At 35.0% G+C, this 21,553-nt stretch overlaps 5 protein-coding genes across 8 annotated transcripts; 2 read left to right on the top strand and 3 right to left on the bottom strand.

Annotated features, from left to right (window-relative positions):
* Positions 1 to 468: 468 nt before the first annotated feature.
* LOC8284212 (protein DETOXIFICATION 40) lies at positions 469 to 4,527 on the top strand. 2 transcript variants are annotated; one of them, XM_002518449.4, is made up of 7 exons: positions 474 to 1,025; positions 1,113 to 1,744; positions 2,425 to 2,481; positions 2,608 to 2,846; positions 3,643 to 3,761; positions 3,899 to 3,985; positions 4,331 to 4,527. In XM_002518449.4, the coding sequence occupies exons 1-7, from the start codon at positions 705 to 707 to the stop codon at positions 4,385 to 4,387; spliced, it is 1,512 nt and encodes a 503-aa protein (XP_002518495.1). In that variant the 5' UTR covers positions 474 to 704; the 3' UTR covers positions 4,388 to 4,527. The 2 variants fall into 2 exon arrangements, with proteins under 2 accessions (XP_025012992.1, XP_002518495.1); XM_025157224.2 differs by lacking the exon at positions 3,643 to 3,761 and having other exon boundaries at positions 469 to 1,025.
* A 920-nt stretch (positions 4,528 to 5,447) lies between these two features.
* LOC8284213 lies at positions 5,448 to 6,156 on the bottom strand. Its single transcript, XM_002518450.4, has one exon. The coding sequence runs from the start codon at positions 5,892 to 5,894 to the stop codon at positions 5,562 to 5,564; it is 333 nt and encodes a 110-aa protein (XP_002518496.1). The 5' UTR covers positions 5,895 to 6,156; the 3' UTR covers positions 5,448 to 5,561.
* A 2,126-nt stretch (positions 6,157 to 8,282) lies between these two features.
* On the bottom strand, positions 8,283 to 12,226 carry LOC8284214 (UPF0051 protein ABCI8, chloroplastic). Its single transcript, XM_002518451.4, has 2 exons — positions 10,698 to 12,226; positions 8,283 to 8,744 (listed from the first exon to the last, which is right to left on the bottom strand). The coding sequence occupies exons 1-2, from the start codon at positions 12,138 to 12,140 to the stop codon at positions 8,526 to 8,528; spliced, it is 1,662 nt and encodes a 553-aa protein (XP_002518497.1). The 5' UTR covers positions 12,141 to 12,226; the 3' UTR covers positions 8,283 to 8,525.
* A 1,067-nt stretch (positions 12,227 to 13,293) lies between these two features.
* LOC8284215 lies at positions 13,294 to 16,918 on the top strand. Of its 3 annotated transcripts, none has more exons than XM_002518452.4 (2): positions 13,294 to 13,499; positions 15,070 to 16,918. In XM_002518452.4, exon 2 carries the CDS (start codon positions 15,119 to 15,121, stop codon positions 16,592 to 16,594), a length of 1,476 nt encoding a protein of 491 aa, XP_002518498.1. In that variant the 5' UTR covers positions 13,294 to 13,499; positions 15,070 to 15,118; the 3' UTR covers positions 16,595 to 16,918. The 3 variants fall into 3 exon arrangements, with proteins under 3 accessions (XP_002518498.1, XP_015574322.1, XP_015574321.1); XM_015718836.3 differs by lacking the exon at positions 13,294 to 13,499 and adding an exon at positions 13,554 to 13,959; XM_015718835.3 differs by lacking the exon at positions 13,294 to 13,499 and adding an exon at positions 13,554 to 14,010.
* Positions 16,919 to 17,300: 382 nt separating this feature from the next.
* On the bottom strand, positions 17,301 to 21,506 carry LOC8284216 (polyadenylate-binding protein RBP45B). The gene is made up of 6 exons (XM_002518453.4): positions 21,063 to 21,506; positions 20,195 to 20,666; positions 18,296 to 18,354; positions 18,091 to 18,221; positions 17,916 to 18,012; positions 17,301 to 17,819 (listed from the first exon to the last, which is right to left on the bottom strand). Exons 1-6 carry the CDS (start codon positions 21,402 to 21,404, stop codon positions 17,628 to 17,630), a joined length of 1,293 nt encoding a protein of 430 aa, XP_002518499.1. The 5' UTR covers positions 21,405 to 21,506; the 3' UTR covers positions 17,301 to 17,627.
* Between the last annotated feature and the right edge of the window lie 47 nt (positions 21,507 to 21,553).

Here is a 21,553-nt window from a genome sequence, read left to right as displayed (position 1 = left end):
ATTTTAAAATATAAATATTTAATTATTTAAAATCAATTAAAGTAATTTATTATTGTTAATAAGTTTTAATAAGGATAATAATATCTAAATAAATAAAAAATCAAATCAACTATTAATAATATTAATCACTTGACGTCTCTCTGACGTATAGCTGATAAAAAAAAACTCTAAAATATAGCTAATGTATTCAGAAGCTAATTGAGACTAAATAAGCTATCAACTGCTGTTTTTTAAGTATTTATCAAACGCTTTAATATAACTGCAAGTGAAAAATAACTATCAGCTGTATCCAACCTCTGAACCAAATATTCTTTCAAAAAAAGTATAAAGATGAGAATTAAAAGTTTAATAAAATTATGCTATTTCTTTTCAGGAAAATGAGAGAAAGAGAATTTGAGATTAAAACAAAAGAGTAAGAAAGATAAAATAAATAAATAAAAGAATAAATACTCTCTTTCTTAATATGCATCACTTGCTGGCAAAAGCATGTGCCAATCTTTTAAATCAGGGTGAATCCACCAATTCTGCAAGTATCCAGGGAAAATTGGCCAAGAAAGTTAGTTGGAGTTAATTCGACATCACGTACAAGTTTAGGGGGCAAATTGCTTCTTTAACCTCCAGAACCCTTAATAACGATATTTGTTTCTCCGAGTGATCCATTGAGCAAGCAGGCTGGCGCCAGTTATCTCTATCTTTTCTTACATATGGCGCCTCGAGATGAACTTCAGGAACCCATTTTACCCTCATCTCCTGAACCTGAATTACATGCCCATTGCGAAGTGAACTCCAGGCTTGAAAAGATACTAAATGATACCCAGTTGCCGTACCTGAAGCGCCTCCGATTGGCATCAGTAATTGAATTGAAGCTCCTCTTCCGCCTGGCTGCACCAGCAGTTTTTGTTTACATGATCAACAATTTTATGTCCTTGTCCACTAGAGTTTTCGCCGGTCACCTTGGGAATCTTGAACTTGCTGCTGCTGCTCTTGGAAATAGCGGCATCCAACTCCTTGCCTATGGCTTCATGGTAATTTAGATATAGATATGATTATGTATCACAGATAGAGTTCAGGTGTTTTTCTTATTCAATTTTTCTTTCTTCCTTTCTTAATAGTTGGGAATGGGAAGTGCAGTAGAAACGCTCTGCGGCCAAGCTTATGGCGCACATAGGAATGAAATGCTTGGCATATACCTACAAAGAGCAACAGTTGTGCTAACGATAACTGCCATACCAATGACTGCAATCTACCTTGTATCAAAGCAAATCTTGCTCTTACTCGGGGAACCAACTTCAGTGGCATCAGCAGCTGCAGTCTTTGTTTATGGGTTAATACCTCAAATTTTTGCATATGCTGTGAATTTCCCAATACAAAAATTTCTACAAGCACAAAGTATAGTGAACCCAAGTGCTATGATATCAGCTGCTACACTTGGAGTGCACTTATTGCTAAGTTGGTTAGCTGTATACAAGCTAGGATTGGGGTTGATAGGCGCATCACTGGTGTTGAGCTTGTCGTGGTGGATTATCGTGGGCGCCCAGTTTGTTTACATAGTGAAGAGCAGTCGTTGCAAGCAGACATGGACTGGTTTTACCTGGAATGCCTTTTCAGGGCTTTGGGAGTTTGTAAAGCTGTCCGTAGCATCTGCAGTAATGCTGTGCTTGGAGACCTGGTACTTTCAGATTTTGGTTTTGATAGCAGGGCTACTCGAGAACCCTGAAATTGCCTTGGACTCCCTTGCTGTATGGTAAGAAATGTTTATCTCTTCTTTTTTCTTTTGATAATTTCTTTTAGGGTCATGATAAAGTATATATTATAGCGCTTAAACTGTATTTAAAAGATGAACTCAGTCTTGACAGATTGACTAAGATATTATGTTTTGGCACCAATAGCAAACTGACAAGCATTCAACAAAAAGTTGAAGAGAAAAACTAATATTACAAAGAATTGTAGACTTTTCCTATAATATTTTCTTGTTTTGTTTTCACTTGTGTCAAAGTTCTAACTAACATTCCAGGATATCCATAAATGATTTAGCAGAGAACATTAATTATAACATGAACAAAATGGTTTTTGTTTATCTTTTCTACTCATGTTTTCTTAGCCTTCTCTTCCATAGAGCAATTCAAATCATATCCCAATAATGGGGTATGTCCACACTTAGCTTTTCCTTTCCAAAAGACTTGGCAAATAAAGTTGCTTTTTCTGTTTATTTACTTTTCAGTCTAGATCATATGCATTAAGTTCTCAAAAAGATTCCAGTACAACTTACAATATAATTATATATTATATCACAAATTATGAAGTGAAACAATGCGATCTTAAGTTTTTCTCTGCAAAGCATTTATGTACTAATTGAATTATTAGTTTTGTACAATTTGAGTGTGTACTCCACAATTATTAATGCTTTTTCTTTTCTTTGGGCAGCATGTCTATAATGGCACTGCTGTTTATGGTCTCAGTCGGTTTCAATGCAGCGGCAAGGTTTGATTATAGTATACTTTTTCTTATTCCAATTATTGAAAAATGAATTCTATTCTACAATATAAATAAAAAGTCTAATTAACGAAATGACATCAACTTTTTGTCTTACACTTAATCTTGGAACAGCGTGAGAGTAAGCAATGAATTAGGAGCAGGAAACCCAAAATCAGCAGCATTCTCAGTTGTAATAGTGAATCTGATATCCTTCGTAATCTCAGTGATAGAAGCAGTCATTGTCATTGCCCTACGCAATGTCATCAGCTATGCCTTCACTGAAGGAGAAACTGTTGCCAAAGCCGTATCAGAACTGTGTCCATTATTGGCCGTCTCCCTCGTGCTTAATGGCATTCAACCTGTCTTATCAGGTAATTATTCCTCTACCATCGTCCATTCTTTTTTTTTTTTTTCCTTTTTTTCTTTCTCTATTTTAACTCACTTAAAAAATAATATATCAGTTTATACCAAAATACTAATAGTAATAATATATCAATTGTAGTAATATTATATAGGTAAATATTATTTATTAATGAATAAGATTATTATCTTTCGTAATATCATTTATTTTTTAGTAACTTGTAATACTATAAAATAAATTGTATAATTTATGCAAGAAAATAAAAAAAATTATCATCTTTCGTAATTTAGCAATATATTTCGCGATTACGAAAAATTTAATATTTTTTATAAATTTTTCAATTTTTTGATAAATCATTAAATTTTTTGAAAAGTAATTAATTTTTTATAATATCATTCATTTCTTCTCAACTAGTAACACTTATGAAAAATTAGTATAATTTTTGAAAAAAAATAAAAAGTAATGCCATTTTTCGTAAAATATTAATTGTTTTCACAATTATAAAATTGTAGAGGGTTCAACAGGTTGCGAATCATCTTTACTTATAAAATTTAAAAAATACAACTTAAGCTAATTAAGAGTCAATTGTAATTTACTTTGTTTTAAACTTAGAAAATACTAAATTAATTATATATAATAAATATCTATATTAATTAATCGAATGAATATTCTATAATTAATATGAAATTGATAATTAAGAATAAATATAATTTAAAATGAATAAAAATAAAAGTTATATTTTAAGATATAAAAAGTAACAAGCTTAGATGGAGTTATAATAATAGGTGACGTGTATAATATTGAAGGTGTGGCAGTTGGATGTGGATGGCAAAAGTTTGTTGCGTATGTAAATGTGGGATGCTATTATGTGGTTGGAATCCCAATTGGCTGTCTTCTTGGCTTTAAGTTCCATCTTGGCGCACAGGTCTAATTTCTTCAATTTGAAAATAAATATTTATTATAAAGATAATAGCACGTTTAATATATTTCTGAATTTTCAAATTTTTATTTTTATTTTTTGAAAAGATACAATTATTATTTTATTGACATGCATGAGCGCAGGGAATATGGTCTGGGATGCTCGGAGGTACTACGATGCAGACCATCATCTTACTATGGGTAACATTTCACGCTGACTGGAATGCTGAGGTAATACTTTTATATGTATATATACACACACTTAATTAATTAATTTTGTATATTCTATTAATAGATTTGTTGTATTATGAATATCTTTAATTAAAATAACAAATTAGATTAGATTATAATAAATTGTAAGGAGTTAATGTTGCTAAATATAAAACTACAGGGATTCAATATTAAAAAGAAATATTTAATCCAATCATTCATTCATTGATTAATTGTAACAACATTATTTGAAGATCTTCTTTTTCCTTAATATGATGACATTGACATTTGAGGCTATTGGTAATCTGTCTTGATAAAATATAAGTGCCACTGCACTGCTGACATATATATGTGTTTTGGTATCAGGTGGAAAAGGCAAGGATGCGATTGGACAAATGGGAAGACAGCAAGGAACCACTCTGAAACCTTTTCATTGATGAATTGGGAGGAGCCATTTTATGATATGCCATACCTAATTTACCCCAATTTTTTTTTCCTTTTGTGACATTGACATGCAACTATCTAAAATAAATTTGTTAACAAGGCTTTAATTGGGCGTCTCATTTCAAGTGCCTTTGATAAACTAGCATCCTATTCCTCCAAGCTCTAGTTTTTGAACAATTAAAAGAAGAACTAATATTAAGGGGCCTTCAGACCCAAAACAATAGAAAGCACCCCAGTACAAGCCCAGTCATGTAGAAATCTATTGGACCTAAGGTCCAAACATAACTTAACCTTCAAGGGGTTTAAACTAAAGGGCTTCATGCCTAAAATTACAAAATTACCAGGCTCAAGGCCTGTAGCAAAGTCAGCCCAAAGGCCTACACCACCATCAGCCGGAGGAGAGAGGCAAAAAAATTCACGGTATAGAACAAGGGATTGAAAGCTGGGTTTGAGGGGAGAAGCTTCCAGTTGAAGATTTGGTGGAGAAATAAGTGACATCCATGACACACAGACACACAAAAAGAACATTAATTATTCCAGCTGTTTTTCATTGGTTGGTCTTATTAACAAGCCGACCAATGCCCATTCTGCACACTAGTAGCCAGCAAATCAATTAATGCAAAGAAGAAGAGAAGAGAGGACAGTAGAGTACGGCAAAATGTTATTCAGAATTGGACTCTGGGGAGTGTTTGGGGTGCCACTTACTATCTTTGAAATATTTGCCAATTCCAGCAAGCAAACATCTTTGAACATTGACATATAGTCCATAATTTTCAACATTAAAGTTGCCAAAATTTAGGAAAACCCTAGATGCCACTAAAACCATATATCCTGTTTTTTTTTAACTCTTTTACCACTATATTAAATGTTGATTATTTGCTTAAATTAGTTTCTTGATAATGAAAAGTAACGGTTCAAGCCCATGATGTGCTTTCTGAATCATTGTGCAAAATTAACATTAATTGTTGGATCTTCCTTAGACACCCATACAGTTGATTTCAAATTATGTAAGAACAGAAAAATTTGCACTTACATGAAATTTAACAAGCAAAAATACCATCTTGTAGCATTGATATTTATATCTGTATAGTAGAGGCACACATTCCAAATCCGTTCAAAAACAAAAAGGGAAAGAAAAACTTTGAGAGCTTCATCAAGGTAAAGCTAGCAGGGTAGGAAGAGTGGCAATGGCATCTCCACTGCTAAACAGGCGTTTCAATTGATTGACAATCTGCTTATAGATTCTAATTCTGGCAGCAGAAATGCTCAGCAGCATACTCTTTCTCAGCCTCTTTAATTTCCTTCCAATCTTGACCTTTAACCTGCACATTCTGATCCTCGAGAAAGATGGTTTTCTTCTTGAATCTGCTTGTTTAAGAGCTTTGTAGATCAAAAACTGAGCTCTTCTATGAATTATCTCTTCTGGGTCTTCTTTATCCAACTTGGAGTAGCCATATGATTTCTTCATCATCACGGCAGTACTCATAATTTTCCTTTCTTCCTTTCCTCTCTAAAAAAATTAAAGACTAGTGAAGAAAAAGAGAAAGAGAGAATTATAAGAGGTAATTAATTATAGTAGCTAGAGAAAGGAGGTAATTAGAGTAATGATGATACGAGTTGGGAATGGGATTTGAGTAAGTATTTATAAGGCATTGAAATAGGAAAGAGTTGGTGATGGATGATGGGTGATGTCGCAGTGCATGTGCACTAATGTTCTGGTAAGAAAAATGGTGTGGAAAGAAATGGAGTGTGAGTTGTCCTTACATCTTGAAAACTACAACTACATTAATCATTTTTGTTGCTTAATTTAGGACAAGTACATTGTTTAATTTACTTATTCACAACCAGATTTTCAGAGGACTATATTATTAATCTTAATCATGATGATAATTTTATCCATTTAATATTATATGTATTATATATGGTTAATTATTGATGCAAACTAATATCTATAATTGACAACTTGGCATAAAATATAGAAATGAATGGTACCCAAGTTAAGTTGTGAAGTATGAACATACTTGAAAATGAGACAGCGTTTGCTTTATTATTATTATTGTTTTAAAGTCAAACGAAGAAGCATGCCTTGTATAAAATAAGACCAAATTATCCACCGGCGAGACTGAATCTTTGAAAATGAAAATTAAAAGAAAAATTTAAAATATAAATAATATTAGAGTCAAACATAGAGTGAGTCAGGAGACAAAAATAAAAATAAAATAAAATTATTTTCCTTTTTCTCTTTAATTACTTACCGCATGACACCTTCCTTCTTTCTTCATCAATCCCCTAAATTTCTATTTAAGGCTTAAGAAATAAATAAAATTTTAATTTTTATATTTTATTTTATTTTTACTATTCTCTCTTTTAATTTATAATTCATAAAGGACGGATCACTATTTATTATATTTATTTAACTATTGAAACCATATTTACTTGAAATCAATTCAAATTTCTTTTATTATTATTTTTTAGGAATTATTATCATTAGTGTTGCCTTTATGTTTCCGCATCCATACTTTTGGAAAGTTGGTTTGCCATGACGTAGTTTAGTCTAAAATTAAGTTTTGGCTCTTCATATTTGATTTGCAACTCCAAAAAGATAAGATTATAAAGGATAAGATGTTGTTTTGAGCTTTGATGAATGGTTCAGGAAGGCTAACACAGAAGTCAACTAAGAAATTTCGAGTAACATTAAAAGGTGGCGTTGAGGTTGAGGCTTGCCATTCATAACCTTACACCACTCCTAACTCCACTTCTCCATTTATGGATGATATTTCTGCAAGAGTATTGTTAGTGCTTGATGCTGCTGGTGAGCCATCAGATTCATACTTTAGTTGCGGGGCCTAAATTGTCTGTGTTCTAGAGGTAGGCCATTTAAAGGAGTTTGAATTCTGTAAGCACTTGAAAATTGGTTAGAACTTGGCCTCACCAGCACAGCATGATTGCGCAATTTGTTCTTAGATAGACCATGCAATTTGATTCGTGAATAAATATAAATAGTTTGTCCAAGTGAAGTGATAAAATAAATATATGTCTGCATGAGAGACGCACTTCAACCATCAGTTCTTATGAATCAATAACACAACTTTTGCTTTTACAAATCAATAGAAGCCTCCACCCAGCGTTGACCGACCGAGAGTGAGGATGATGCTTATCTTTATAATGAAGCGCATTAGTCGCTATCTATAACAAATAAATGATTTAAGAATTAAAACAAACTTGTAAATTGAACAAACAAATAGACAATTTCAGGAGTGTAGAGTTGACGTCAGCTTGAATTAGTATAGAACTTACCTAACACACTTGGAAGTTTCTGACATTGTAAAATTGCGTAGAAGACATGGAGAGCACACCTCATGAAGAAGAAGTTGAATTCCGAATACCAAATTAATGGCTTGTGGGATGATGCATTTGGTTGCTTTCAAAAGGCAATTGCGTTTGCGTTTTGCACGCCCCTTTCTATTTCATCATCATCACATCCAAGTATTTGATTATTATAATTCACCATTCAGCCACTTGACATCAACGTCTTATCATCAACATTAAAAAAATTAGGTAGAAAATTATATCCACATGCTTATTATATGTTTCAGCTTTAAGAAAAACATGTAGATAAGTAATTCCCAGAGATGGGAAAGCCATGCTTGCACCAACTCGAGGCTTGGCTTTGTTTTTTTATTACTATTAGTGTTATTTCAGCTCGTGGAGGACCAAGAGCTTGCCAGATACCTAATGTTAAGGTAAAACAAGAGGAGATGTTGCGAAAGGCGTATTCTGTGGAATCCCTTTCTTCCAAACTTAAGCAGCCCATCGCTACTTTTAACAGAAACAATCATTCATTAACACAACCTTCACTCAACACTCTCAAGCATAATGTCAAATCTCAGTATTAATACCATTTATTGCATTTATTATAAATTTACATAAGATTTCCTAATTTTATTTGTCCCTTTTTTTTTTTTGGCTAGACAAATAGTTGCAGATGGTTCATGAGTTAATACGGAACTACCTAGTATACAACTCTTTACCGTGGTGCATTTACAAATCAAACCTTACAAACCTTTTCTCATCATCAAAAAAAGGTCAGGATTTCCAGCTATGTCTCTCTTGCATCTTAACCCACTGATCCTTCAAGCTTCAGGCTCATCAGCTGGTTCACCTCAGCACCAAATTCATCAGGAAGCTCATTGAATACATCCTGACAGAACCCAGAAATCATGGCAGCCATGGCCTTTTCATAGTCAATTCCCCTCTGCTGAAAGTAAAACAGCTGATCTTCGCCAATTTTGGAAGTGCTGGCTTCATGTTCAACACGAGCTGTGGGATTCTTCACCTGTTAAATAATAAGAGTAAAAACCATCAGGCAAGAACCCATGGGAGTTCCAAAATTCTAAATGTAGTTTGTGAGATGAGCATGTGAGGTGATAACACCGTCACAAAATTACATTCATTTACATTCTATTGCCTCAAGTGTTCACCACAAAGTTAAAAGGACTAGTAATGGAGAGTTGCTATTATCATTGTCATAAAGATTTAAAACTAGGGCAACACGACCTTTAAATGCAGTTTCCAAGTAACTCAATCACCATAATATGTCACTTCTCAGTAGAGCAATTTCTATTTTCATATTCCAATCGACATATGAAAGATGTTAAGGGTCTGTTTATTTGTAGAGAATTTTTTCCATTTTCATTTTCTAGTTTCTTTATAAAAACTTGTAACTTTATAAAAAATATTGTGTTATCTATTTAGGCAATATTCTAAGTATGAAGGGTAAACTTGAAATAAACGAAGTGAAAACTCCTTGTTTCCATTTGAAAACAAGTGACTTCTTATATAAAGAAAAACATAAAAAAACACGTTAAACTTGTTTTCAAAAGTTTTTCAAAGTTTAGTCATAATTTTGAAAACATAAAAGTTGTTTCTATTTACATTTTAGAAAAATAGTTCAAGTAAACACAAAATTCTATTTTCTGTTTTTATTTAAAAAAAATTCTAAAAAAATGACATAATTTTCTATTAAGAAAACAGGTCCTAAGCTTCCAAGCAAGAACAGCATTTTGAATTCTTCAACTCTTTAGCTTCCATTGCATGAGAAGCAACTATCTTGCATTGGTAAACCGCTACTGAGGCTCTTTCTTTGATAGCAAAGGAAAATTTTCAAGCTGGCTGCACCACCATGGAGAGATATGCAAAAGCTGCAGAGGGCCGAGAGGGAACACTAAAGGAATTACAACTCCTCTTTTGGGGTTCTAATGGATCAGTCTAAAAAGGGCTTTATGTTCTACCTCTCTGCCTGACAAATCCACTAAAAGTATCTAATCCAGCATTTGATTGCCATGCAAGGCATATGGGTCAAAATTAGGGCTCATTTGAAGGAGAAGAAACATAGATGAAGATAACTGCAATCATCAAGTATCTTGTAAATTAAAAATTCATCTCCATAACTTTGCTAGCTCACGAACAACCAGGATGTCTTAGATAAGGAACATAGATGACAAAGAACTTAATGAAAGGCTCCTCTACAATTCAGCAATTGCTCTTTGTTTGCAACTGCAGAAATTGCATTCGCGTTAGTGGATTTCTCTATTGACAGAGAAATTTCATGTCTAGCAGTCATATGAGGAGAGCAACAGGGCAACCCATCATTACATTAGACTTTAATCACCTCGACTAGATATAACAATTAACAGCCAAACCAGACTATTAGAACTCGTCGATATCGCCAACAATTGCAAATGGCAGCTTCACCATCCAACCATCCATCATGGTTTTTATCACTTCGCTTTCTACATAAACTAAAATGTCGGAGCCAATTGAGCGCCTTCCTGCATGCAAAACCCTCTCTACTGAAAACGAGAGAGATAGAGAGAGGACGGTAAAGTTTGCACCTTGAACCTCTAGACACAAACACCAGGCCCACCATGAGACTCTCTTGTTTCTTGAACCTCTCATAGTTACTATTTTCCTAAGTTTTCTTGTAGCTTAAAATCAGGCAATAGTGACAGCTGACTTTCTTCCTATACTTTTCTTAAGGAGTAAAACTGTAAAAAAGCAGGAGCAGCTCCACATGGACTGGAATAAGACAACAGGTTCTAGACAAGATAGTCACAATTTAATGTTCATCTAAATTGCATATTAACATGGCAATCATACTCAATATGGCAGATGTTAGATAAACTATGCTGAGCACCACTCAAAACAATCAAATGAAGTAAAACCTACATGAAGATAATATTAAAAAAAAAGCCTTTTACTCTATGTAAGAATATTAGCAATTAAGTACCTGAATATAAGGATAGGTATTGGCAGCTGCAGTATCACCGATAAGCATTGAATCACACTGTGACAAGTTGCGTGCATTCTCTGCCTTTGATTGAATCTGAACAAGTCCCCTATAACAGTTTCTAGAATTTCCAGCTGATATACCCTTTGAAATAATTCGACTCCTTGTATTCTTTCCCTTGTGTATCATCTTTGTCCCTGTATCCGCCTGCTGATAATTATTAGTCAAAGCAACAGAATAGAACTCTCCGACAGTATCATCCCCCTCTAAAACGACACTGGGGTACTTCCAAGTAATTGCAGAACCTGTCTCCACCTGAGTCCAGGATATCTTAGACCTATCCCCAGAGCAAAGTCCTCGCTTTGTAACAAAATTGTAAATCCCGCCCCTTCCTTCCTCGTCACCAGCATACCAGTTCTGCACTGTTGAGTACTTAATCTCAGCACCTTCAGCACAGTACAACTCAACTACGGCTGCATGAAGCTGGTTTGTATCATAAGATGGTGCAGTGCACCCTTCTAAATACTCCACAAAACTCCTATCATCAGCAACAATCAAAGTCCTCTCAAACTGTCCCGTTTCCATAGCATTAATCCTAAAATAAGTAGAAATCTGCATGGGACACTTTGTATCCTTTGGTATATAACAAAAAGACCCATCACTGAAAACAGCAGAATTCAGAGCAGCGTAATAATTATCCTCACTAGGCACAACTCTCCCCAAATACTTCCTCACCAAATCAGGATACTCCTTGATGGCCTCGGATATAGAACAAAAAATAACACCAGCTTTCTCTAAAGTCTGCCTATGAGTAGTAGCTATTGAAACACTATCCAGAACAGCATCAACAGCAACATTAGCCAATCTATTCCTTTCATTCAAAGGAACACCAAGTCTATCAAAATACATAAGTAGTTCAGGGTCAGCTTCATCAAGGCTATTCAAAGTTGGTTTCTTTTTAGGAGCTGAATAATAACAGATATCTTGAAAATCAATTGATGGGTAACGATTATCAGACCATTTGGGCTCTTTCAATTTCAAGAATTTCTCAAAAGCATTTAATCTAAATTCAAGCATCCAATCAGGTTCTTCTTTAAGCGAAGAAATTAACCTAATTGTTTCCTCAGAAAGTCCCTTAGGGATTGAATATGAATCAATATCCATAGTAAAACCAAATTTCTTGTCGTAATCACGATTACGGAGAATTTCACGGATTTTATCATCAGAACTAGTTGTTGAAGTTGAAATATTATTACCTGAATCTGTATTTCGGGTCTTGGAATCAAACCCGACATCAGCTCGGATCTTGACAAAATTAGCCGGTTTTGGGGCTTTGTTAAAGGCAGGTTTAAGAGGAAGCGAAAAGGGTTTGTGTAGTTTAGCTGAATCCGAAATGGGTTGTGGAGAAAAGCGAGAAATACCGTTAGCTAACAGAGAAGCCATGGATGATTCCAGTAGAAGGAAGTGTGTGGTCTTTTTCTTTCAGTTTCGTGTTTTAAGGTAATTATTGATTTTTATTGAATTAATATTTTTTGTTGGCCATATGTTCCAACGGTGGCTCGTGTATCCCACACGTACTCTTGTGCTATTAATGTCGGCTTTTAATTTATTAAACTAAATTATAGAGTTGCCAATTTTGAATATTATATCATAAAATAAAAATATATGAAGACACTCTCTTCCATAAATAAAGGCCAAATGTGCAATCACGCCCTTGAATAACTTCTTAACTTTTATATTCAAATCCCTCTATGTTACCTTTATTTTTAACTTGTTCCATAATGGACATATTCATTATTTTAATTGCTTAAATTGGAAATCTCTTTTTTTTTATACCAGTAACTATTTACAGAGGTTTGGGTTTTAAATAAGAGAAGGGTATATATGTATGTCTCATTTTAAAAGAAAAAAGTTCTTATTAGGAAAAAAGAAAAGAAGAGTCAAAATGATCCAAGGGTCATAATTTGAGGGGCTGCTCATAATTCTGGCCATAAATAAATGAACAATTAAACAGGTAGGTGCTATGCTCTAATGAGAAAGGACAGGTATACGGAGCTCAGTGGAATTCGAACCCCTAGACCACTGCTCTTATGTGACATTTGTTTTATTTTGATTATAAAAATATTTTAAATTATAATATTTAACTTACATTAAATTAAATATATATAATAATAATTTAATAAAAAATATATAATTAATAATATATTATACACGTTGAAATTTTTCTATTAGTTTATGTGAAAATCAATATAAATTGATTCGTTTAAAATACAGAGTTGAATTCCTTAAACATAATAAAACACCCATAAACTAAAAAGAAATTATCACCATTTTATATTTTCTTATTCTTTCTAAGGTACTATCTTTTAAATAAAATTTAAAATTATCTTTGATTAATTTACTTTTATAGATAGTAAATTATTAAATTAAAAATTTTAATCCAGCTTAAAATTTTAATTAAATTAAAAATATTTGTTTTTGTTTGAATTTTAAAATCAAAGTTTTCTTTCTAAATAAAACATGGAAAAAGGAGCTGCTCTCAAATTGATTATGGTTTGGGTTCTTATTGGGTCAGGAAAAATGGATTAGTGTATAGAAGCCCAACAAGATTCAAACCAAAGAGCAGTACTGCGCCTGCTTCCCACTTTCGAGCTTCTTCTGATTTCAGTTATTTTTTCTTTTTCTTTCCTTTCTTTTTACACAAACGATAAACTCCAAAGAAACAAATCAAATCTTAACGCAAATAAATGTAAATTAGAATCAAAGGAACACTTTCGAAGACGTAACCGCGTCACTATTTCGGTACGTGATTCTTTTTCGTTTTTACCTTTTAAATGCTCGTTTCACTATGCTGTGATTCTACGACATTCTCATTGCAATTACCTGGATTTTCTTTTTCTTTGTCTTTTTGTTTTTGTTTTTGTGGGATGTGAACGTGACTGATAACAGTGGATTGTAATTTCCTTTTTCCAGTTTGTCAGAGATTTACTTGGATGATTTTTGTAAAATCTCTCAGATGGGTGTCTTTATTATTTTCTTCTTCTTTCTTTTACTAAATTTTCGTGGTTTGAATCTCGATCTTACATTTTTCTACTTTGGGGATTATATGTCTATCTCTTGTTTTTTATTTTGTGATGGGATTAAACTTGGAGATCTTCCAAACTGAAATGCGGCGAAAATTTAGCATCCTGGACATCTGTGCTATGCGTGCAAAATTAGGAGTGAGATATGGAAACATACTAATGATTAAGTCTCAATAAATGTAGGTGTAGAAGTTGGTATACCTTCATATAAAAATATAGATCCTGATAAGGTGGTTTGCTTTTTCATTTTTATATTTTTTGTCTATCTGTGATGTTTGTTCTTTTATTGCTTTGTCAATTTATGTTTTTGCTTAGACTGGGCAAGATAATGATTTATTTTTTTTTTAATTAGTTCACAGGATAAAAAAGGATCATCCTAGGTAATAGAATTGTGGTTGCAGAAATGATCATTTTATTACATTGTGCTATCAAACTGTTTTAACTATTTCAAGTTCTGCCCATATTTTCTTATTCTTTTGATATTTGTCTTCGTTGATCCTTTATCTTATTCTATACTGGACAGCAGGTCGCCTGTTGTCTATTTGTGAATTTAGATAAAACCTTATGAGGTCTACTTGGAGTTGCCTTTTTACTGTAGTCCTGGTTATTTTCTTGTGGATGAATGAGGAAGTTCATTTGAACTTTAGCCTGCAGCCAGTTTAAATAGCATGTGAGATGTATAGGAAGTGTATGATATCGGATGTGCGTGCGAGGCTAAAATTGTGCTCATATGACTATGTCCATCAAAGGAAGTTAAGATTTAATTTTTCGCACCACAAGTTTTGGAAGTAGTAGCTATATGATGTTCCTTCTAATAGCCATATTACCCAACAGGAAAGTCACCCTAATCCAAGTTTATATCTTTTCTAGTCAGATTCTGATAGCCAATGGATATTTTGTAGCTTAATTTTACACTTGAGTTGGTTGTCCCCTTTTTTTGCCTCAGCCACAGTAAAGCAACTTTTATGACATTAGCAATGAGTTGGACAAGTCTGTTCAATATGGTTTCTGATAAAAAGAATCAGAAAACAGAAAAGAAGAGATTTTCTTTAGCACCCAAGAAATGATGGGACCATGAGCTGATGCATATTTGGAAAAAGGCTTAAAGTAGCAGTTTTATTTAGAGAGTGATATCTATGGTTTTCAGTTGAGGAATCCAGAAAAAAATTCAGAAATAACTGTGTTATATGCCACCTTCTTTGCAATGCTCTACTATTACTATATACCCTTTTAACTGCTTGCTTGGCATAGATAAGGGAAGATAACGATCATCATTTTGCTTGTTGCAGAAAGTCTTTAGATCTGTGTAAAATCTGTTATCTTCTGTCAATTTGCAAGATGAACCCACAGAGTCAAGGAACTAGCTCTTCTTCTCCAGCGGACCCCCCGTTGAAGCGCAAACGTGGACGTCCTCGTAAGGATGAGAGCATGGTACAGGGGGAGAACATGCCTGCAACTGCAACTCCTTCAGCTGACAGTTTGAAGAAAAATAAACAGTCTGTGGGAACGGCTGGTGCTGTTAGTGACGAAATGGTAGGTAAAGTGGTTTCTGGTGTCATTGAGGGCTCATTTGATGCTGGGTATCTTCTTAAAGTTAAGGTAGGAGATACTGAAACTCATCTGAGGGGTGTTGTGTTTCTACCGGGCAGATTTACTCCCATCACAGCCTCAAATGATGTGGCTCCAGAAGCAAAAATGTATAGAAGAACAGAAATGCCAATACCAGTACCAACTAGACCAAGTCAAGTCCCTGGTCCTGTTCCTTCATCAGAAGAAAGAGATAAGCAACCTGTTGAGCTACAACACCTTGCACCAATAAATCAAGTCAAAAGCTTATCATCTGAACTTCAGTCCAGTGTTCCGCTTGCTCAGGAAAACCAACCTTCTTCCAATATGCTTCCTTTGATTGATAACCTGCCACCTATGAGTACCACAAAATCTTCCTTGGGAGGTGGAGTTGCATCACAGCAAATTCTGGAGTCAGTAACTGGAAGCCAATCTGCCTCTGTTATGGCAAATATGGGGCATGAAAAAGTAACTGGGCGAAATGATATGCTGAAAGAATTTGAAGCTTCATTAACAGAACTTCCTAATGTGAATGTGGAGGCAACTGAGCAATCAAAAGCAATGCCACATTCTGCGCCTCCTATTCATAGTTTTCCTGGCAGCGGAACTATTAATCCTGAGCAGGAAATCCAACCTCAAATTGTAAGTAACAACTTCAAGCCAAGTCAGGTTTGTGACGGAGTAAAAATTCCTAATCTTGAGCATAACCATGTTCCTGTAATCACTGAACCCGGAATTATGTCCACTGAACCATTTGGAACAAAAGTGTGGGCAGAGAAACAGGCTTCTCCAAAGAAAGTTGAACCACCAGAGCTTCCTGTGAAAATCTTTAGTGGAACTGACGCAACCCAGTTAAATGGGAGGCCTATAAGTCATGCACCTAAGATTACAAATGCAGAAACAGATTCTGCTCCATCAACCGGCCTTCCAGCAATACTGTTTGAGAGAGAAGCTATTCCATCTGAACCCAAGCTTACCAGTGAAGGATCTTCTCTACAAAGGATGATTGAACCCCAGCTGTGTAATTCTGGTGGCCCGAACATCACGAAGGAAGATTCTGATTCTGCACCAGTGACCGGCTTGCCTGTGATGCTGTTTGAGAGAGAAGCTATTCCATCTGAGTGCAAGCTTGGTATTGATGGACCTGTTCTTCCTAGAATGACCGAGCCTCAGTTGTGCATCTCTCCAGGTGTGAGCAATAGTATGGATTGTAACTTAAAGGATGCAATTCCTCCAACAGAATCTTAGCTTATCTATTGGTATAAAATTTGGCTTCTGTCAAACTAAAAGAAAGAGGAAAAGAAACTGATGGAAGTGGTGTATTACATCGCATTTTTTGGAGAATAAACAGGCAATATTGCCATGGTCCAAAGTATTAGATAGATGCTCAAATATAGACTCAGATTACCATCTGCTCTTATGGTTTTGCAATGTAAACTGCTGCTCTCTACCGTTTATGTTAGAAATGGACTACTGGAGGCAGATTTTGATGACAGTTTCTTTGCATATTCCAGAAGCAACTAAGCTGAAACTTTCAATTCTTTTTTCATAAGTCTTCTGTTAGACTCTCTACATCAAGTTGCTTCCATGACTTTCTTACATGCTTAGTAAGCTTAATGTGTTGAATTTCTATTGCTAGAACATTCATACTAACATTTTATCCTTATTTATCCTTTAAAAAATGTTGTTAATCTTCAGCATTTTTGAATCTTCAAGAGAGTTAGATTGTGAAGAATACAAAATAGATTTTCCATGTCAACTTTACATAAACCCAATTGATGGAGGCTTCTGATTGGGAGTCGACCAACGAAAGCTCTTTGTTCTCCAGGAGAAGAAAAGAAAGAAAGACGATAAAGACAAGCATCTGATATATACGTACCTGCACCGCTCTCTTCCCCTACATGTAAAATGGGATTTGGTTTTAATAATAAGAGAATAAAGGAACTCTTGTAGCTATTTGCAAGATGTGCTATGCACTTAAAAAGTTTTACCAAGACTATTTGTGAGGGTCTAATAAAACTGTGCCAGTGAACCAGGCTGTCAATTACAGTCGCAGTAGCTAAAACACATTCAAAACCGAGTCAAATACATAATACAGAAACAAAATAATAGCAAGTTAAGATAGTAATCAACCAAAATTTGGCAAACTGGAAGTTCCTACAGTGCATAAGCTATTAGCACACAGCCTGAATTGGCTTCAGCCTGAAAGGCACACAGATGGAACTAGCACCAATCCATCCAACTAATAATATAAAATGAAGCACGCTTAGACCAACACTTCTCAGCTATATCCCACTTGCTGTTGTTGTTGTTGTTGCTGCTGCTGCTGCTGCTGCTGCTGATAATTCCCATACCCAGGATAGTTCCCGTAGTACATGTTAGGATCCTGTGGAGCAGGAGCATAGCCATAATTTTCATATCCTTGTGCGTATCCATAATATCCGGCATTCCACTGATTGGCATCTGGTTGAGGCTGTATAAGAAGTACTTATCAGTTTCAACCTTCAAGGACTCAAGAGATAATTTCACTGCAAAAACAAAAGCAGGAATCAGGTGACATAAGCCAAACCTGTTTGTTTGAAGGACTGCGTCCCCATGACAGCCGAATACTTTGTCCACTCAATGAAGTTCCATTTAACAACCGCAATGCTTCCTCTGCACAGCTCCTGAGTCATGCACAAAGAAAAGCTAAGTACTCAAGTTTCTAAAAGATACCACTCCAGTTATTCAAGGCATGTATTTACCTGTCAGCAAACTGAACAAACCCACATCGTTTGCCAGCAGGTATCTTCACATGCAATAATTGTCCATAACGGCCAAAAAGCTCTCTCAGATTGTCATCCGTAACATTGGAATCCAAATTACCAACAAATATCTGTATTGAAATTTGTGAGTTGCAAAAACATTGCAGAGAAATAGATTGTATGTGAAAAAATATGAGGTACTCACAGTTGTATTATTTGGGTCGTTCTCGTTCTCACCCTGAGTTTGAGAATTCTGATAGGAAGCTGCATATGAAAAATAATGTGTAATAAAAACACAGGAAAAAAAAGAATCCAAAGAGATAAACTTCTTGCAGAAAGTTACAAATACACAGGTGAAAAGCCAGTCAGCCATTATGGTCCCTAGAGTAAACAAAACATCAGGTAGTTTTAAGTTTTGAGAAATAGGAGCAAATATAATTGGAATAAAGAAAGATTACAAACAGATCCAAGTATTTTGAATTACAGTTGAGCAAAAGTTTAAAGTATTTTAACCATGAAACTAAATGGAACAAGGAACATCTTACTCTTCTTATATAGAGTATCCACTGTCAGAAGCAAATAGGCCACCACCATAAACTTTTCCTTAACATGACTATTATATGTACGAGCATAAAATAAAAACTCTTTCTGGCACAATGCAGGTAGCAAATCAGTCAAAAGTCATATGCGGGTAAGATTGATTTTTCGATCAAAAGTACTATGTGAAATCTTCGGTTTTTTCCTCTTTCACTATCCCTATCCCATAGGCACAGCATTTGAATCAATAAAGAACCTTTTCTTCTATATCTATGAATCGATATTATTACATTCCGATTCCTTCCTGGCACCTCCCAAGGAAAATCCCGAATTGGATCCCAAATTGACGGGTTAGTATGAACTTATCCATGAGGTTATGCACTCTTCGAATAGGAATCCGTTTTCTGAAAGATCCTAGCTTTCGTGCTTTGGTGGGTCTCTGAAATCCTTTCGATATGTAACAGATTTTGGGGACAATGTCAATGTCTGGCAATTCAGTTGACCTCTATTTCCAGCAAGAAAGCAACAAAAGTACACCAACCATTGATAAACATTATGCCATATCAAAATTGGGACACAAAATCTTGAAAAATTGTTAAAATTCATCATCAGTCTTAATGGAGAAGCTGGTGGGTTAATACCAAGAGCCACTAGTAACAATTAATCTAAACAGAATGAACATTTTTTGGGCGGAAATTATACCAAAATAAAAAGAGGAAGTCAAACAGGAAAACAAGGAGCGGTAACTTCCCAAGACAACTATACTCCAAGAATTATGAAAGTGCAAGATGTGGCAACATTAAATTAAAAACCAATCTATCATGCAGTTTCAAACAATACTGCATCACCATTTATACTCCTCAAAGTATCTTGACATTGACTAAAATCTGGAAATATCCACAGCCATACAAATTTAAAATTATTAATTCCTGTTTGAGAAAAATGACGAAAAATAGGCATATCAATGAAATTCTGGAAAAGTGAAAGAGAAATATAAGTAAGACTAAACCTTCTCTAATAAAAAGAAAGACACGTTGCTAAACTGATAGATATTCAGAAACCCAGAGCAGTAACAAAATGCAACTGGACTGAAAGCTCAACCAACAGAATGGACTGAAAAGATAACTTGAAGAATGTAGCATAATAAATGCCACATAAAAACTTAAATAAACGACATGACAAAAACTAAAAACTGACCTAGAAGAGGCACGCACTAAAGGTAACCAATTCAGCTGAAATCAGTTCCAGGCCCATAGATGATAGAGCCTCTTGACGCCCTGCTTCGAGACAACAGGAGTACTATAAGTTTTTGCAATTTTTAAGATTTTAGTACGAGTCTATGGTGTCCAAATTTCAAAGGAAAGTACAGGAAGGAAAGGCTTGGGAAACTGCTGCCTATCTTCAAAAAGGTGTAACTGAAAGAATGCAAACTTAAACAAAAAGTTCAGCATCTAAGCATATCATAGTATTGGAAAAGCGTATACATAACCATCCATTCAAATTGGCAACCAGTACTAGAGAACAGCCATTCAACTAAAGCAACAACAAGAACTTGCAATAACCATACCTTTAGGGTATTGCTGGCCCGTAACTGCATTCTTGTTAGTAGCGAGTCCAATCCGCATAGGCCTTGTTGAACAAAAAGCACCATTCATATCAGTCATAGCACGTACCTGTTCGCTTTCGTCACCAAACCGAACAAACCCATAACCTTTTGTCCGCCCAGTAAGCCTATCAATAACAACCTTAGCCCCCTTAACTGATGGATAATGAACCCTAAATGTATCTTGCAGTATATAATCAGTAACATCAGCAGCCAAGTCTCCCACAAAAATGGTAAAATCTGGCGTATCATCGCGCTTATCACCCCCACTAAAAGATGCCCAATTCAGCCTAAAATTCTGCTCACCATTGGGCATAGGAGTACCATTATAAGTCTGCAATATTCTCTCCGCAGTCCCATGGCTGCCAAACTCAATAAATCCATACCCTTCTACTTGACCAGTTTGCTTATTACGAATCACTTTTACAGAAGTAACCTTAAGAAAAAAAAAAAAAGAAGCACCTTCAGTAACCGTAGTTTATCCCTATAGAATTAACAGACACACACACCACAAAGCAACGAACATTTTTCCTTTATTTTTTTTAAAGAAACCCTAAATTACTCTTTCCGAGTTAAAACAAAATCCTAAGCTTGCTTTTTCTTTTTTCAAATTATAACAAAAGCCTAAGTTTCCTTTTTCGATAAAGAAAAGCAATAAGGTAAGTTTCTTTCTTCAATAAAGAAAAGCATAAGGTTTATATATATATATAAATCAAAACAGAAACCTAAAGTTTCTTTTTCAATTAAAACAAAACCCTAAACTTTTATTTGTGAATTTTTAAAAGAACACGAAGCTTTACTTTTTCTTTTGAATCTTGGTTTAAAATTTTACCTCGCCAGTGTGAGCGAAGCAGCTATTTATATAATTTTCATCCATCCAATACTGCAAATCTCCGATCCAAAGCGTACGGACTTCATCGGCATTAGTGGGTTGACTGGGTTGCTGTTGTTGCTGTTGTGGAGCCGCCGTGGGAGGCATGGAAGCCTGGTGGTGGCCCCACATACCCGCCGGTGGAGGAGGCTGAGGTTGAGGTAACGGAGGCATCATCATCATGTAAGGTGCTGGTGGAGCCTGCTGGTATTGCTGCGGCGGTGCTGGAGCCATTGATGGCGGTTGTTGTAGGGGTGGGCCGCCCATCTGTGGTGGTGCGCCGGCTCCTGGCTGCTGCATCATTGTGTATGGAGAATATTTCAGAGAGATGAAGAGAGAATTTTAAAAACCAAAACCAAAACGAAACCCTAATTTTGGTTCGGAATACTGAAAGGAAAAGTTGTGTACTCTTTTATTAGCTACGATTTTTTTAATCAATTGCAAGGGGACAC

The sequence above is a fragment of the Ricinus communis genome, chromosome 5 (genome assembly GCF_019578655.1).
Source record: "Ricinus communis isolate WT05 ecotype wild-type chromosome 5, ASM1957865v1, whole genome shotgun sequence".
NCBI lineage: Eukaryota > Viridiplantae > Streptophyta > Magnoliopsida > Malpighiales > Euphorbiaceae > Ricinus > Ricinus communis.
This window is presented reverse-complemented; position numbering and strand designations above follow the sequence as displayed.

What these genes read in the sequence shown, in the direction of transcription:
- LOC8284212 (XM_002518449.4), top strand. Translation starts at nt 705, where the DNA reads ATGGCGCCTCGAGATGAACTTCAGGAACCCATTTTACCCTCATCTCCT. An exon ending in TTGGACTCCCTTGCTGTATG is followed by an intron (nt 1,745 to 2,424) that starts GTAAGAAATGTT and finishes TTCTTTGGGCAG; the next exon opens with CATGTCTATAATGGCACTGC. An exon ending in CATTCAACCTGTCTTATCAG is followed by an intron (nt 2,847 to 3,642) that starts GTAATTATTCCT and finishes ATAATATTGAAG; the next exon opens with GTGTGGCAGTTGGATGTGGA.
- LOC8284213 (XM_002518450.4), bottom strand. Translation starts at nt 5,894, where the DNA reads ATGAGTACTGCCGTGATGATGAAGAAATCATATGGCTACTCCAAGTTG.
- LOC8284214 (XM_002518451.4), bottom strand. Translation starts at nt 12,140, where the DNA reads ATGGCTTCTCTGTTAGCTAACGGTATTTCTCGCTTTTCTCCACAACCC. An exon ending in ATACCTATCCTTATATTCAG is followed by an intron (nt 8,745 to 10,697) that starts GTACTTAATTGC and finishes ATTATTTAACAG; the next exon opens with GTGAAGAATCCCACAGCTCG.
- LOC8284215 (XM_002518452.4), top strand. Translation starts at nt 15,119, where the DNA reads ATGAACCCACAGAGTCAAGGAACTAGCTCTTCTTCTCCAGCGGACCCC.
- LOC8284216 (XM_002518453.4), bottom strand. Translation starts at nt 21,404, where the DNA reads ATGATGCAGCAGCCAGGAGCCGGCGCACCACCACAGATGGGCGGCCCA. An exon ending in GCTTCGCTCACACTGGCGAG is followed by an intron (nt 20,667 to 21,062) that starts GTAAAATTTTAA and finishes TTTTTTCTTAAG; the next exon opens with GTTACTTCTGTAAAAGTGAT. An exon ending in ACGACCCAAATAATACAACT is followed by an intron (nt 18,222 to 18,295) that starts GTGAGTACCTCA and finishes ATTTCAATACAG; the next exon opens with ATATTTGTTGGTAATTTGGA.